General features: G+C 43.4%; 1 protein-coding gene and 1 long non-coding RNA gene across 5 annotated transcripts in view; one reads left to right on the top strand and one right to left on the bottom strand.

The window, feature by feature from the left end:
- Positions 1-2,772: 2,772 nt before the first annotated feature.
- LOC140479817 (uncharacterized) lies at positions 2,773-4,924 on the bottom strand. Its single transcript, XR_011961125.1, has 2 exons — positions 4,398-4,924; positions 2,773-3,193 (listed from the first exon to the last, which is right to left on the bottom strand). It is a non-coding gene; the product is annotated as an uncharacterized lncRNA (long non-coding RNA).
- Positions 4,839-18,055, top strand: part of raver2 (ribonucleoprotein, PTB-binding 2) — a 95,671-nt gene continuing 82,454 nt past the window's right edge. For all 4 annotated transcript variants that reach the window (XM_072574055.1, XM_072574058.1, XM_072574056.1 and 1 more), the window contains exon 1: positions 4,839-5,129. In XM_072574055.1, coding sequence (XP_072430156.1) covers positions 4,893-5,129 — 237 coding nt within the window. In that variant the 5' untranslated portion in view covers positions 4,839-4,892. The remainder of the gene's footprint in view (positions 5,130-18,055) is intronic.

An 18,055-nucleotide genomic window follows, 5' to 3' on the forward strand; every position in this document is an offset into this window, starting at 1 on the left:
AGGGCTTTTGCCCGAAATGTCAATTTTCCTGCTCCTTGGATGCTGCCTGACCTGCTGTGCTTTTCCAGCACCACTCTAATCTTGACTCTGATCTCCAGAATCTGCAGTCCTCACTTTCGCCCACCATGGCAGTCCCAGTCTATGACAGAAAGTTAAAATCCCCTACCACAACCACCTTACAGATTCTTACAGATAACTGAAATCTCCTTCCAAAATTGTTTCTCAATTTCCCTCTGACTATTAGGGGGTCTATAATACAATCCCAATAAAGTAGTCATCCCTTTCTTATTTCTCAGTTTCACCCAAATAACTTCCCTCAATACAGCTGTAATGCTATCCCTTATCAAAACGCCACACTCCCTCCTCTCTTGCCTCCCTTTCTATCCTTCCTGTAGCATCTGTATCCTGGAACATTAAGCTGCCAGTCCTGCCCATCCCTTAGCCATGTTTCTGTAATTGCTATGATATCCCAGTCCCATGTTCCTAACCATGCCCTGAGTTCATCTGCCTTCCCTGTTAGGCCTCGTGCATTGAAACAAATGCAGTTTATCAGTGCTACCTTGTTCTCTGCTTGAATTTTGATGGGCTACTCAGCTGGCTTAGATGTCACATTCTCAATCCCTTCAACACAGTGAATGAATAGCCTAGATCAACGGGTGGATATTCATCAGGGTTTTCAAAATCTCAGTCAGCTTTATACCATGTTTAGTTCATGGTACCAAAGAAATCCTATCTTCATGTTTCCCCTCTCACCCTAAACAAAGACTTTGTCTATTTATCCTATCCATGTCCCTCATGATTTTATAAACCTCTATAAGGTCATCCCTCAGACTCTGTTGGTCCTGAGAAAGCAGTCCCAGCCCATTCATCCTCTTCCCAACAGCTCAAATCCTCCAACTCTGGCAACATCTTTGTAAATCTTTTCTGAACCTGTTCAAGTTTCACAATATCCTTTCGATAGGAAGGAGACCAGAGTTGCATGCAATATTCCAAAAGTGGCCTAACCAATATCCTGTACAGCTGCAATATGACATCTCAATTCCTATTCTCAATGGTCTGATCAATAAAGGAAAGGTCTCTTTGTTCGGCAACACTCCTCAGGACCTTACCATTAGCATATAAGTCCTGCTCTGATTTGATTTTCCAAAATGCAGCACCTCACATTTATCTAAATTAAACTCCATCTGCCACTCCTCAGCCCATTGGCCCATCTGATCAAGATCCCGTTTTACTCTGAGGTAACCTTCTTCGCTGCCCACTGTACTTCCAATTTTGGCATCATTTGCAAACCTACAAACTATGCCTCCCATGTTCACATCCAAATCATTTATATAAATGGCAAAAAGCAGTGGAGCCAGCACCAGTCCTTGTGGCACTCCTCTGGACACAGACCTCCAGTCTGAAAAGCAACCCTCCACCACCACCCTCTGTCTTCTACCTTTGAGCCGGTTCTGTATCCAAATGATTAATTCTCCCTGTATTCCATGAGTTCTAAGTTTGCCAATCAGTCTCCCATGAGGAACTTTGTTGAACGCCTTACTGAAGTCCTTATAAAATCATGTCTCCCGCTCTGCCCTCATCAATCCGCTTAGTTATTTCTTCAAAAAACTCCATCAAGTTTGTGAGACATGATTTCCCATGCACAAAGCCATGCTGACTATCCCAAATCAGGCCTTGCCTTTCCAAATACATGTACATCCTGTCCCTCAGGATTCCCTCCTTGCCCACCACCAATGTCAGGCTCACTGGTCTATAGTTCCCTGGCTTTTCCTTACCACCTCCAGTCTTTCGGGACTTCATCTTTGACCATCGATGATCCAAATATCTCAGCAAGGGGCCCAGCAATCACTTCCCTCGCTTCCCACAGAGTTCTTGTGTACACCTCATCAGGTCCTGTGGATATATTCACTTTTATGCCTTTTAAGACATTCAGCACCTCTTCCTCTAATTTATAGACGTTCTTAAAGATGTCACCATCAATTCCACATATTCTTTACCTTCCATGTCCTTCTCCACAGTAAACACTGATACAAATTACTCATTTAGTATCTCCCCCATCTCCTGTGGCACCACACAAAGGCTGCCTTGCTGATCTTTGAGAGGACCTATTCTCTCCCTAGTTACCTTTTTGTCCTAAATGTATTTATAAAATCCCTTTGGATTCTCCTTAACCCTATTTGCCAAAGCTATCTCTTGTCCCCTTTTGCCCTCCTGATTTCTCTCCTAAGTATACTCGTAATGCCTTTATACTCTTTCAATGATTCACCTGTTCTCTGCTGCCTATATCTGACATATGCTTCCTTCTTAACCAAACCCTCAATTTCTCTCGTCATCCAGCATTCCCTACACCTACCAGCCTTTCCTTTCAACCTAACAGGAATATACTGTCTCTCGACTCTCCTTATCTAATTTTTGAAGGCTTCCCATTTTCCAGCTGTCCCTTTACCTGCGAACATCTGCCCCCCATCAGCTTTTGAAAGTTCTTGACTAAATACCTGTACTGTCAAAGTTAACCTTCCTCCAATTCTTCCTCAGAACTGGTTCAGAAATGTTTATTCTGATTTCTCTCCACAGATGCTGCTAGTCCTGTTGAGTTTTTCCAGTGATTTTATGTTTTTGTTTCAGATTTCCATCACTGTTAGTTCTTTTCCACCAGAGTTGCAGTATTTGTCCCCGGCCTGCAGAGAGTGGAGTCAGCGGGATTGCAGTACCGGTCCCAGGCTAAGGATGTTGGACTCGGGTGTACAAAATTAAAAATCACACAACACCAGGTGAAAGTCCAACAGGTTTATTTGGAAGCACTAGCTTTCGGAGCGCTGCTCCTTCATCAGCTGTTTGTGGAGAATAAGATTGTAAGACACAGAATTTATAGCAAAAGTTTACAGTGTGATGTGTGAAATTATATATTGAAAAAAATCTGGATTGTTTGTTAAGTCTCTCATCTTTTAGAATGACTATGTTGGTTTCAGTTCTTTCATGTGTAAATTGCAAAACTTTTTTTTAAAAGTTACATTCTCAAGTGAACGTTAATGCACAACAATCAACAGAAAGAGGTGTTCCCTCCCAGTTGGAGAACACTTCAGCGGTCCGGGACATTCAACATCGGACCATTGGGTGACAGTCCTCCAAGGCAGATTTCAGGAAAGGCACCAGCGAAAAGTGGCCGAGCAGAGGCTGATAGCCAAGTTCAGTACTGTGGGATATAGGTAAAGTAGTGTTACTTCTGCAATCAGAATTACTTATGCAAGGTAAATGCACTCACACCAGTGTATAATTGTTTCAACCAAGAGCTGAGTCAACAAGAATGAAAACTATGTGAAGAAAATATATAATTGTTTTTGTATTAGCTAAAATGTGCATACAAGAATGAAACGTGTCTGCAAACAATGGTAGATGTTACAGACAAATAGATAAGGTGCTGTGAGGATGTAGGTTAAGCTAGACATGCTTGTACAAGCAGTAGTTATTAGCATCTGTTTCCCACTTCTGCAAAAACAAAAAACAAACCCCAATTAGAAGGTCATAAGGATCAATATGGTTGAGAAAAAGGGAGGAAATGTCACAAGTGGGGGAAATAGATAGCAGTGAAGGAGGATATACCTAACAATGGACCACAACAGGATGTGGTGAAATGGCCAAGTAAAACTTGTACTTTGTTATGCACAAGGCCAGATAAGGCAAGAGATAAACAATAGTAATGGGGGGCACCGGGTTTGGAGTAGTGAATCCTACATAAGATATGTACTTGCTAAACTCTGTGTGCCTTATTTCAGGCACCACGCTTGCAAGCGTATAATAAACATACTGATTGCTTCAGATCTTGTCTCGGACTGAAATTATTGAAGTGAGTGAGCTTCATTTTTCACAGTACCCATGGGGATGGCCTCAACCAGGATCTTGGGTTCATGTCACACTACAGATGATCCCATTGCACTATACACACACACACATGCAGACCCTCTCTCATATGTTCACACATACATTTCCACACACATCCTCTCACAGATGTATGCCCCTTTACACTCACATGCACACACTCACAGACACCCACGTGCACACATACACATATAAATTGTGGGGTGAATTTGTACTTGCAGAATTACATTTTACCGTTCTCAAAAACTGCATGAATCCATGTAAGATTCTGTAAATCCATTTTTTGGATGAGAATCAGTCTGACCATTGTGGTACAGACAGCCTCACACAGGGAACCTCACACCTTCAATACATTATCTGGGCCGACATGACACCAATTGTTAAAGTTCACTTTTGAATGTAACTTCTTAAAAAAAATTTTGCGATTTACATGTGAAAGGACTGAAACCAACATGGTCATTCTAAAAGATGAGAGCCTTAACAAACAATCCAGGTCTTTTTCAATATATAATTTCACTTACATCACACTAAACATTTGCTATGAATTCGGTGTCTTGCAATTTTATTCTCCACAATATGCTTCCAAATAAACGTGATGGACTACAACCGGGTTAAGGAGGCGGTGTCTGCCGGATTACAGTATCACCGCCGGCCTGAGGAAGCGGTGTCTGCGGGATTGCAGTACCGGTCCCGGGCTGAGGAGGCAGTGTCTGCGTGGACTGAGGAGGTGGTGTCTGCGTGATTGCAATACCTGTCCCGGGCTGAGGAGGCGGTGTCTGAGGGATTGCAATACCTGTTCCCGGCTGAGGAGGCAGTGTCTGCATGATTGCAGTACCTGTCCCGGGCTGAGGAGGCAGTGTCGGCGGGAGTGCAGTACCTGTCCCGGGCTGAGGAGGCAGTGTCGGCGGGAGTGCAGTACCGGCGTCGAGCTGAGGGGGGGCAGTGTCACTGCCCCTTTTTCTTTCTCTGGCTTCGGGCTCGCGGCCGCTTTGGTTCGTAACGGCTGCTGCTTCAAAATGGCGGCGCTCCCGTATCCGCAGGCGGCGACGGCGGCAGCAACGGCAACGACGACGACAACAGTAGCGGCGGAGGCCGCCTCTGCCTTTCCACGGCGGGGCCTAGGGGAAGAACAGTTGCTGCCGGCTGTGGAGCCTGAGGAGATCGAGCGGCGGCTGCAGAGGACCCGCGAGGAGCTGAGCAACAGGCGGAAAATCCTGGTGAAGAACCTGCGAACAGACAGCAGCAGCAGCCAGGTACCGGTCTGTCCCCGGGGAGAGGGGGAGAGGAGAGGGGGAGGGGGAGGGGGAGAGGAGAGGGGGAGGGGGAGCCTGGGCCTTGCGGCTGAGGCTCGCCTTTTGGCGGGAGTAACTTTAAAATGCCGATTCCTGGCTGTGAAGGCGGTGTTTTGACGAATGTTGGCCTCCTGTCCGCTCACCTGCGGGCAGCAACTTGCCTCATGGACAACTTTCCAGCAGCAGGAGCAGCTTCCCCACCACCACCACCAGCCATCTCCCCCTCTCCCCCCAGCCATCTCCCCCTCTCCCCCCAGCCATCTCCCCCTCTCCCACCAACAGCCATCTCCCCCTCTCCCACCAGCCATCTCCCCCTCTCCCACCAGCCATCTCCCCCTCTCCCTCCCTGTCCATTTACTCAGGCACCCACTTACTGTCGCCTTTCCACATCACCTACCAGTGAAATCATCTTCCCTTCTGGGAATCGCCTTTGTCCGATTTTTAAAAAAACATAATCTCCGTTGATTTCCCCCCCCCCCCATGTGTCCGATCCCCCGAAATTAGTTACTTTCAATGCCACTGATTTGTTATTTTTTCTGACCCGCATTCACCGCAAAAAAAATGTGGACGTCTAAATCAACAGTAAGGTGTGATTTTAAAAGTCTTAAGTGCTGGTGGGCAACGTGACGCCTTATCTTTTGTGGGGCTGCCAAGCGCTGCATGGCTTTATGGAACAAACTCCACCCACAGCGATACCGAGAGGGCTGAACTTTTCTACGTTTACAAAGCACACTAAAGGAAATTCTTATTTTCGGCTGCACAATTGTATTTCCGCAAAATAATAATTCTTTCGTTCTATCACTTCCGCATTTTCTCCCTTCCCACCTTTTCACATTTTAATAGGCTTTTTGCTTACGATTGGGATTTTTTAAAAGCTATTTGTGGAACTGAGAGCCTGGTTGCTTTCTTTCTTTTTGGTTTACGCTATTTTTTTAAACCGGAAGAATCTCTTGTTCGGTGCTGGACATTGTCTTGCTCATTTTTAAAGCATCGTACAGTTTACTTATTGAACACAAACCAATCAAATTGAAGTACTTGCAATATTACTGCCTGAAAAAAAATGTAATCAGACAAAGAAAATTCATAATGAGCGTTGCATTATGGTTTCGTACCTGGCTACATTGGAACTAGGGTTTCCTTGTTTTTTAATTCATTGGTCGGATGTCGCTGGGCGTTAGCATTTATTGACCATACCTAATAGCCCAGAGGCAGTTAAGAGTCAACCACATTGCCAGACCAGGTGAGGATGGCAGTCTCCTTCCCTAAGGGCCAAGAGTGAACCAGATGAGTTTTAACAACAATGTATTCATGGTCATCATTAGACTCTTAGTTCCAGATTTTGTTTTCATTGAATTCCAATTCCACCATCTGCCATGGCAGGATTTGAACCCAGATCATTACCTGGGTCTGTGGATTAACAGTGTGATGCTGGAAAAGCACAGCGAGTCAGGCAGCATCCGAGGAGCAGGAAAATCAACGTTTCTGGCAAAAGCCCTTCATCAGGAATAGAGGCAGGAAGCTTCCAAGGTGGCAAGATCTCTTGCCCCTTCCTAATGAAGGGCTTTTGCCCGAAACGTCGATTTTCCTGCTGCTCGGATGCTGCCTGGCCTGCTGTGTTTTTCCAGTACTATTCTGATCTAAAGTCTGGTTTCCAGCATCTGCAGTCCTCACTTTTTTTGCCTCTGCGGATTAACAGTCCAGCAATAATACCACTAGGCCATTGCCTCCCCTCTATGTAATTACCATGTCTGAATTAAGAGAGGAAGAACAGGCCTGAGAAAATTGGATCCATTTGATTATTAAAGATACAATGGATGTACAGAGTAAACAGTCAAAGAATAATGTAAACAGAAAGAACTGTGGCTATTGTCAATCAGGAACAAAAACAAAAATTACTGGAAAAGCTCAGCAGGTTTAGCAGCATCATTTTGGGTCTGGTGACCCTTGCTCAGAGTTCTGGTTTTTCTTCACAGATGCTGCCAGATCTGCTCAATGTTTGTACTGGAAAAGCTTCTCAGGTCTGGCAGCATCTGTGGAAAGAAATCAGTGAACATTTCAGGTCTGGTGATCCATCCTCAAACCTCGAGCAGCAATTTCTGTGCAAGTACTGTGTAATGGAATGCTGTCTACTCTGTCTAGAGGGATAAAGTGCTGACATGGTGTTTGTATGTGGCTGAATTAAAATTTTCAATCTTGTTAGCTTGCATCTGGAGCATTCCATCCAGCTCTGGAAGCTATTCCTGAAGTATGTACTGGCTTTGGAGGAAGTACAGGATAGATTTATCAAAATGATATCTAAATGTTAAATTACATATATTATTCAAGTTAGGATTGTATTCTCTGGAATTTAGAATGAGGGGTTATTTGATCAAAGTTTAAAATATTGAGGGGAACAGTGCGTTTTGAGAAGATTTGTAGCTCAGGTTGAGGTTCTGGATGTAGGTTTGCTTGCTGAGCTGGAAGGTTCGTTTCCAGACATTTTGTCACTCCACTAGGTAACATCTTCAGTGGGCCTCTGGGCGAAGCACTGCTCATGATTTCTGCTCTCTATTTGTATGTTTGAGTTTTTGGGTTGGTGGGGAACAGATAGAAGGTGGATAGAATTCATTTCCACTAGTTAAGGAGTCTACAACTAACATGTTTCCTTCATGTTCTGAGCCCTGCTGCCAATGAAATGTGGATTAGAAGCATGTACTGTGTGGCAGCTGGTTACTTGTTTCATTTTCTCCAGGATACCCAATTAATGATTTAAGAGCAGCCTTGCTGTCGAATAGAGGATGCTTGGCTCAAAACTTGAGCTTGAAAGCAGCATTCTGCAGTAGAAGGTAAATAAGGGAGAGTGTGCTTCAATTTGGAGGCAGCTTTGTTCCAATTTCTTAAAACTAAAAATGGCTTTCACAACCAGGCCTCCACTGAACATATTGTTGGATTAATCTTTCTACAGGATGACTTGCGGGATCCTAATGAAGGGTTTTTGCCCGAAACATTGATTCTCCTGCTCCTCGGATGCTGACTGACCTGCTGTGCTTTTCCAGCACAGCACTTTTGACTTGTGGGCTCTAGTCAAGGATGGCTTCTTTGCCTAGTTAGCATAATGAACTGTGGTCTGCTGCCAGGAGGCTGCTCCCCTACTTAAACTTATCTCTCGAAATCTGAAGGTTTATTGAAAATTTTCAGTCTCTTTTTGATGAGCTTTAATTGGCCCTCATTATGCTTATTGATTACTTGCTGCTTGCAGCATTGTAGCCCTGTCAGCTGCTGTCCCAATTCCTCAGAATTCCAACCAGCCTCTGTAAATTGGCTCTGAATTGCAATGAAGTCAGAGAAACCATGTTGGCTGAGCTATTTTTGGTTCTAGTGTGCTTCCATTCTTGGACCCAGTGGACTGAGTGGTTGCTAAAACTCCTGACCGAGGATGAGAAGGTTTAGTCATATGTTGCAGCCAGTCATTTAGTAGTGAAATTAAGAAACGCACTTTTGCTAACCCCCTCCACCAATATGTCAAGTGCACATACAGAAACTTCTTTAATGGCTTTGGTGCAGTAACTGCAAAGTTTAATCTGAAATTGACAGATTTTTGATAGCTAAAGGTGCATGGGGCAAGTGTGACTTGGTGAATGTGAAATCTAATCAATGTTTCAAGTATGGTAGAACAAGCTCAAGTTAAATACCCTTCTCCTAATTTCTTTGGTTGGAATGCATCAGTAAACTGTAAAACGTTGCATAAGGAGCCTTTCTAGCAGTTTTGACATCCGTATTGCAATCTATAAAATATTCCGGTTTTTAGGCCTTTCGATTTGGTCATTTCTGCGCATCAAGCTATCTTTTTGTTACATTGCATCTATTGCAGAGCCACAGTCACAGGAATCCAGGAATAACCGAGTTGTAGTGGACTTCGGCATAAAGTTCAAGGCTGACACTGCAGTACTGATGGAGTTCTGTACTGCTGGGTGCATCGTCTTTTGGACGAGATGTTAAACAGGGGCTTCATCTGCCTGCTTGGGTGGATGTGAAAGAATCCAAGCCACTAGAGTCATAGACTTGTACAGCACGGAAGCAGACCCTTCGGTCCAACCTATCCATGCCGACCAGATATCCCAACCCAATCTTGTCCCACCTGCCAGCACCCGGCCCATATCCCTCCAAACCCTTCCTATTCATATTCCTATCCAAATACCTCTTAAATGTGCAATTGTACCAACCTCCACTACTTCCTCTGGCAGCTCATTCCATACACCTACCACCCTCTGTCTCTTTTATTTCTCACCCCTCTCACCCTAAACCTATGCCTTCTAGTTGTGGACTCCCCGACCCCCAGGGAAAAGACTTTGTCTGTTTACCCTATCCATGCCCATCATAATTTTGTAAACCTCCATAAGCTCACTCCTCAGCCTCCGATGCTCCAGGGAAAACAGCCCTAGCCTGTTAAGCCTCTCCCTATAGCTCAAATCCTCCAACCCTGGCAACATTCTTGTAAATCTTTTCTGAACCCTTTCAAGTTTCACAACATCTTTCCAAGAGGAAGAAGACCAGAATTACACACAATATTCCAACAGTGGCCTAACCAATGTCCTGTACAGCCACTGTATAGACCTCCCAACTCCTGTACTCAATACTCTGACCAATAAAGGAAAGCATACCAAACGCCTTCTTCCTATCTACCTGCGACTCCACTTTCAAGGAGCTATGAACCTGTACTCCAAGGTCTCTTTGTTCAGCAACACTCCCGAGGACCTTACCATTAAATGTAGAAGTCCTGCTAAGAATTGCTTTCCCAAAATGCAGCACCTTGCATTTATCTGAATTAAACTCCATCTGTCACTTCTCAGCCCATTGGCTCATCTGGTCAAGATCCTGTTGTAAGCTGAGGTAACCCTCTTTGCTATCCACTACACCTCCAATTTTGGTGTCATCTGCAAATTTACTAACTGTACCTCTTATGCTCGCATCCAAATCATCTATGTAAATGACAAAACATAGAGGACCTAGCACCGATCCCTGTGGCATTCCACTGGTCACAGGCCTCCAGTCTGAAAAACAACCCTCCACCACCACCCTCTGTCTTCTACCTTTGAGGCAGTTCTGTATCCAAATGGCTAGTTCCATGAGATCTAACCTTGCTAATCAGTCTCCTATGGGGAACCTTGTCGAATGCCTTACTGAAGTCTACGTGGATCACATCTATGGCTCTGTCCTCATCAATCCTCTATGTTACTTCCTTAAAAAACTGAATCCAGTTTGTGAGACATGATCTCTCATGCACAAAGCCATGTCTACTATCCCTAATCAGTCCTTGCCTTTCCAAATACATGTACATCCTGTCCCTCAGAATTCCCTCCAACAACTTGCCCACCACCCTACGTCAGACTCACTGGTCTATAGTTCCCTGGCTTGTCCTTACCACCTTTCTTAAACAGTGGCACCACGTTTGCCAACCTCCAGTCTTCTGGCACCTCAGCTGTGACTATCGCTGATACAAATATCTCAGCAAGAGGCCTAGCAATCACTTCCCTAGCTTCCCATAGCGTTCTATATCCTGTGGATTTATCCACCTTTGTGTTTCAAGACATCCAGCACTTTCTCCTCTGTAATCTGGACATTTTGCAAGGTGTCACCATCTGTTTCCCTACAGTCTATATCTTCCATATCCTTTTCCACAATAGATACTGATGAAAAATATTCATTTAGTAACTCCCCCATTTTCTGTGGCTCCACACAAAGGCCACCTTGTTGATCTTTGAGGGGCCCTATTTTCTACCTGGTTACCCTCTTTTGTCCTTAATATATTTGTAAAAACCCTTTGGATTCTCCTTAATTCTATTTACCAACACTATCTCATGTCCCCTTTTTTTGCCCTCATGATTTCCCTCTTAAGTATACTCCTACTGCCTTTATACTCTTCTAAGGATTTACTCGATCTATCATGTCTATACCTGACATATGCTTCTTTCCTTTTCTTAACCAAATCCTCAATTTCTTTAGCCATCCAGCATTCCCTATACCTACCAGCCTTTCCTTTCACCCTGACAGGAATATACTTGCTCTGGATTCTCGTTATCTCATTTGAGAAGGCTTCCCATTTTCCAGCCATACCTTTACCTGCAAACATCTGCCCCCAATTAGCTTTTGAAAGTTCTTGCCTAATACCGTCAAAATTGACCATTCTCCAATTTAGAACTTCAATTTTTAGATCTGGTCTATTCTTTTCCATCACTATTTTAAAATGAATAGAATTATGGACGCTGGCCCAAAGTGCTCCCCCACTGACACCTCAGTCACCTGCCCTACCTTATTTCCCAAGAGGAGGTCAAGTTTTGCATCTTCTCTAGTAGGTACATCCACATACTGAATCAGAAAATTGTCTTATACGCACTTAAGGAATTCTTCTCCATCTAAACCTTTAACACTATGGCAGTCCCGGTCTGTCCTTGGAAAGTTAAAATCCCCTACCATAGCCACCCTATTATTCTTGCAGATAGCTGGGATCTCCTTACAAGTTTGTTTCTCAATCCCCTTCTGACTATTAGGGGGTCTATAATACAATCCCAATAAGGTGAGCATCCCTTTTGTATTTCTCAGTTCCACCCAACTAACTTCCCTGGATTTCCAGGAATATCCTCCCTCAGCACAGGTGTAATGCTATCCCATATCAAAAACGCCACTTCCCCTCCTCTCTTGCCTCCCTTTCTATCCTTCCTGTCGTGTTTGTATCCTGAAACATTAAGCTGCCAGTCCTGCCCATCCCTGAGCCATGTTTCCATAATTGCTATGATATCCCAGTCCCATGTTCTTAATCATGCCCTGAGTTCATCTGCCATCCCTGTTCGGGCCCTTGCATTGAAATAAATGCAGTTTAATTTATTAGTCCTACCTTGTCCCTGCCTGTTTCGACTGCTTGACTTGCTTCTGTTCGCAAGTGTATCAGTCTCAGATTGACCTATTTCCTCACTATCTCCTTGGGTCCCTCCCCCCCCCCCCCCCCCACCTTACTAGTTTAAATCCTCCTGAGCAGCTCCAGCAAATTTCCCTGCCAGTATATTAGTCCCCTTCCAATTTAGGTGCAATCCGCCCTCCTTGTACCGATCGCTTCTACCCCAAAAGAGATTTCACTGATCCAAAAATGTGAGTCCTTCTCCCATACACCAGCTCCTCAGCCATGTATTTATCTTCTCTATCCTCCTATTCCTGCCCTCACTAGCTCGTAGCACTGGGAGTAATCCAGATATTACTACTCTCGAGGACCTCCTTTTTAAATTTCTGCCTAACTCTGTAATCTTCAGACTCTCAACCTTTTCCTTCCCTTTGTCGTTACGTTTGAGAAGAGCAGAGAGGTTTGCAGTGTGTCCTGGCCAAAATTTTTACCTCAATCAGTATCACAAAAAACATATAATCTTTGATTGAGTTGCATTTGTGGGATTTTGCTGTGCTTGTTTTTCTTGCCCAGTTTCTTACATTGAAGCATTTTTGAAATGTTATTAGTGTTTATATTCGCCTTAACGTTATTCACGATGTGCAGACATCATATAGACATCATATAAGGCGGGTTATAAAGGCAGTTTCTTTGTCATTTGTGTACACTTGTATGTGCCCCTTTTGCTCTGTGCAAAGTTTGCTGTCGTAGCACTTCTCAACTGGTGAACTGAAATGTGACCTTTTGTGCGAACTACTCTGGAATATCAGCCTTCAGAATGAACAATGATGAGCCTTACACTCCAAATGTTACTAAACGGTACTTTCTTGATATCTCTTCATCTCCAAATTTATCATGAAACAAGCTAAAAACTATACATCAAGTTTACTGAACATTTGAAGTTAGGATATTTTAAAATTCAGGGGATATGTATGACATTGGCAAAACCAGGGTTTATTGAATCCTGATTCCTGTTGAATCCAGTTAAAAGTCAACCACATATCTGGCTTATGTGAGATTCGAGCAATCGTTCCAAAAGAAACATGATTGAGGCAGAGGAGATTTTTGACAATAAATATCTTTGTCATTAGGCTAGTTTTTTTTTTAAATTCTGGATTTCTATTGAATTATTGCTACAGCTAATAGTAAAAGGTACAGGTCAGTGTGTTGGAGCTCTAACAGGACAGAAAGAGGAAAAGTTAAAATGTTAACACATATAAAACTCAGATTCACCTTCAAGATAGGGGCATCAAGGTGGCTCAATCGTTAGCACTGCTGCTTCACAGTGCCAGGGACCCGGGTTTGATCCAGCCTCTTTGTGGAGTTTGCACATTCTCCCCATGTTTGCGTGGGTTTCCTCTGGTACTCTGGTTTTCTCCCACAATACAAAGATGTGCTGGTCAAGCGAATTGGCCATGCTAAATTGCCCATAGTGTTAGGTGCATTAGTCTTTGCTAACTATAAGATCTGGGTTGGTTACTGTTCAGAGGTTCGGTGTTGACTTGTTGGGCCGAAGGGTTTGTTTCATTGCAGTCAGGGATTTTAATTCTAAATCAAATATAATCTCTTGTTTCTAGGTTAGTGAGGCTGGGTGGGGGTAGCTGTATGGCGAAGGGCCTCTGAAAAATTTGTACTCCATCTTGTCTATGACCTCGACATTTGTTAACAGTTGTCACTTAAATAGTATGCACAATATTGAGGGATCATGAACAATTGATAGAGGTGAATTTTAAGGAGTGTCTTCAAGAGGATTGACAAGTAGAAAGTTGTGAGACTGTAATTTGCAATAAATATGCATTTCTTTAAGAAAGGGAGGGGGTGAAAAGGTAAAATAGTCTAGTAATAGCTAGCAGAAATTAAAGGTAATAAGAGGTTGAAGGAAGAACCATCGAATGGATTGGGAAGATTTCAGAATTAAGGTAAGAATGGACAAAAAAAATGATAGAGGAATACCAAGCAAGCTAGCAAGAGACTGAAAACTGATTTGTTCAAGATATATATAAAAATTGTATGGAGATGTGTAAAGGAAAAGATTAATGGTCAGTCCCTCAGAGTCAGAACAAATTGGAATTATTTTATCTAACTTCATTGTAAAAGACAAAATTCATTCTGGGAATAGTTGACAACAAAGAAATAATGAACTTGAAGAAACTATTACAATATTAAAGTTGACAAATATACTGGACCAAACTGCTTGTGTCTTGACATTTCAAAGCTTCTGGCTTCAGAATTAGTTAATACAGTGCATTTAGTTGAGCCACATTATCTGGGTTCTAGAATGGCTTCTGTGGTTTGGAAGATAGGAAACAATTTCAATATTCAAAATCAGGAAGCAAACAAAAACCTTAAATATGAGGGTAAATGGTTAAAAGTGGATAAATCCCCAGGACCTGATCAGGTGTACCCGAGAACTCTGTGGGAAGCTAGAGAAGTGATTGCTGGGCCTCTTGCTGAGATATTTGTATCATTGATAGTCACAGGTGAGGTGCCGGAAGGTTGGAGGTTGGCAAACGTGGTGCCACTGTTTCAGAAGGGCGGTGAAGATAAACCAGGGAACTATAGACCGGTGAGCCTCACCTCTGTGGTGGGCAAGGTGTTGGAGGGAATCCTGAGGGTCAGGATGTACGTGTATTTGGAAAAGCAAGGACTGATTCAAGATAGTCAACATGGCTTTATGCATGGGAAATTAAGTGTCTCAAACTTGATCGGGTTTTTTAAAGAAGTAACAACGAAGATTGGGGGCAGAGCAGTAGATGTGTTCTATATGGACTTCAGTAAGGCGCTCAACAAGGTTCCCCATGGGAAACTGATTAGCAAGATTAGATCTCATGGAATACAGGGAGAACTAGCCATTTGGATACAGAACTGACTCATAGGTAGAAGACAGAGGGTGGTGGTGGAGGGTTGTTTTTTTTAGACTGGAGGCCTGTGACCAGTGGAGTGCCACAAGGATTGGTGCTGGGCCCTCTACGTTTTGTTATTTACATAAATGATTTGGATGCGAGCATAAGAGGTACAGTTAATAAGTTTGCAGATGACACCAAAATTGGAGGTGTAGTGGACAGCAAAGAGGGTTACCTCAGATTACAACAGGATCTTGACCAAATGAGCCAATGGGCTGAGAAGTGGCAGATGGAGTTTAATTCAGATAAATGTGAGGTGCTGCATTTTGGGAAAGCAAATCTTGGCAGGACTTATACACTTAATGGTAAGGTCCTAGGGAGTGTTGCTGAACAAAGAGACCTTGGAGTGCAGGTTCATAGCTCCTTGAAAGTGGAGTTGCAGATAGACAGGATAGTGAAGCAGGTGTTTGGTATACTTTCCTTTATTGGTCAGAGTATTGAGTACAGGAGTTGGAAGGTCATGTTGCAGCTGGTTAGGCCACTGTTGGAATATTGCGTGCAATTCTGGTCTCCTTCCTATTGGAAAGATGTTGTGAAACTTGATAGGGTTCAGAAAAGATTTGCAAAGATGTTGCCAGGGTTGGAGGATCTGAGCTACAGGGAGAGGCTGAATAGGCTGGGGCTGTTTTCCCTGGAGCGTCGGAGGCTGAGGGGTGACCTTAGAGGTTTACAAAATTGAGGGGCATAGATAGGATAAATAGGCAAAGTCTTTTCCCTGGGGTGGGGGAGTTCAGAACTAGAGGGCATAGTTTAGGGTCAGAGGGGAAAGATATAAAAGAGACCTAAGGGGCAACTTTTTCACGCAAAGGGTGGTATGTATATGGAATGAGCTGCCAGAGGATGTGGAGGAAGCTGGTACAATTGCAACATTTAAGAGGCATTTGGATGGGTATATGAATAGGAAGGATTTGGAGGGATATGGGCTGGGTGCTGGCAGGTGGGAGTAGATTAGGTTGGGATATCTGGTCGGCATGGACGGGTTGGACCGAAGGGTCTGTTTCCATGCTGTACATCTCTATGACTAGGAATAGGCATTTGGTTAATCAAGCCTGCTCCTCCGTTTAACATGTATGGTTCTACTATTTTCTGTCTCAACACCATACTCCTGTTTCCAACTTCTCAATCTATCTATTCCATTCTCGAGCATATTCAGTGACTTGGCCTTCACAGCTTTCTGTGGTATGATCCTCTTTGTCTATTAAATAAATGTTAACCAGGCTTCTGGGAAAAATCTTCTGCTCTTCCTCTAATTCTGACTTGGTATCTTTTGCATCTGCTCAAGAAGAGATCAGGAATGAGTCTTTTTTTTCTCAGCCAAAAGCAGTGCAGCAGTTCCAAAGTAATTATTCATATATTTCGGCTGATACTGTTTGTTTAAGCCTCTTGAACAGTGTTAAGATCAATGATCTTCTGACTCCAAGGTGTATAATCGTTATGTCAAGTATTGGACCTTCAGATAACAACTGCTTCCTAATATGGGAACATTGCAGTTAAGTGCAATGTTAACCACGCCCCAATTTTAATATCAAAATCAGAATTCAGTCATTTTCCAGTGAGAAGTAAATTTGAATGTATCCAAAATCCCTTAGGCCAGTTATGCTGTCCATGTAGAAAGTGTGCTGTTGGAAAGCACAGCAGGTCAGGCAGCATCCGAGGAGCTGGGGAATTGACATTTCAGACATAAGCCCTTCATAAGCCCAGGATTCCCAAAACTAATCCCTCTGCATGTAGAAACCCTACTTTTATGGCTAATTGTTTAGTTCTTAAGCTGTGGCTTGTAAACACATCCATATCGAGCAATATTTTTAATGATAAGGGCTTTTTTGCAATGGTAAATAGTTTCTCAGGTCTACTGAACTCCTTTGGGTATTCTTGTTGCTTCTGCAGTCAACTGACAAAAGAATATGTCCATTGCCATTTTTGTATCCACGGCAAAACAAAGTCATTTACCTGAAATTTAAAGATATTTTTATCAGCCTGTTCAGCCATACTATTACACAACTCTGCAGCAGAACGGGCTTGAACCTGAGTCTTCTAGCCCAGAGGTAGAAACGCTAGCACTGTGCACCACAAGATCCCTCCCCATCCCCAATTTTAAATTGAACTCCAAAATATTGATATAGTTGTCTTCAAAATTGACCCTGACAGTTGTGGATTGGTTGGTTGATCTAGATGTACAGAGAAACCTCGATTATCTGGCATTTGACAAACCAAACTTTGGATCATCCAAACTAGATTGCAAGGTCCTAATGCATGGCTAACTGTTATTCGGCATCGATTATCTGGCATTGAATTAATCGAACTAAATACTCCCTGCCCGTGTCCTTTGGATAATCGTGGTTCCTCTGTAAATACATAATAGAGCTGGGAAGTGCTTTTTGAAATGTAAAATTTGGTCCATAAAACTAACTGCTAAGTTCAAAGTTACAGATAGACAATAGACAATAGATGCAGGAGTAGGCCATTCTGCCCTTCAAGCCTGCACCGCCATTCAATATGATCATGGCTGATCATTCCTAATCAGTATCCTGTTCCAGCCTTATCTCCATACCCCTTGACTCCACTATCTTTAAGAGCTCTATCCAATTCTTTCTTAAATGAATCCAGAGACTGGGCCTCCACTGCCCTCTGGGGCAGAGCATTCCACACAGCCACCACTCTCTGGGTGAAGTAGTTTCTCCTCATCTCTGTCCTACATGGTTTACCCCGTATTTTTAAGTTGTGTCCTCTGGTTCGGCATTCCCCCATCAACGGAAATATGTTCCCTCCTGCCAGAGTGTCCAGTCCTTTCATAATCCTATACGTTTCAATCAGATCCCCTCTCAGTCTTCTAAACTCAAGGGTATACAAGCCCAGTCGCTTCAGTCTTTCCGTGTAAGGCAATCCTGCCATTCCAGGAATTGACCTCGTGAACCTACGCTGCACTCCCTCAATAGCCAGAATGTCTTTCCTCAAATTTGGAGACCAGAACTGTACACAGTACTCCAGGTGTGGTCTCACCAGGGCCCTGTACAGCTGCAGAAGCACCTCTTTGCTTCTATACTCAATCCCTCTTGTTATGAAGGCCAGCATGC

Source organism: Chiloscyllium punctatum, chromosome 7 (genome assembly GCF_047496795.1).
Source record: "Chiloscyllium punctatum isolate Juve2018m chromosome 7, sChiPun1.3, whole genome shotgun sequence".
In the NCBI taxonomy this organism is placed as follows: Eukaryota; Metazoa; Chordata; class Chondrichthyes; order Orectolobiformes; family Hemiscylliidae; genus Chiloscyllium; species Chiloscyllium punctatum.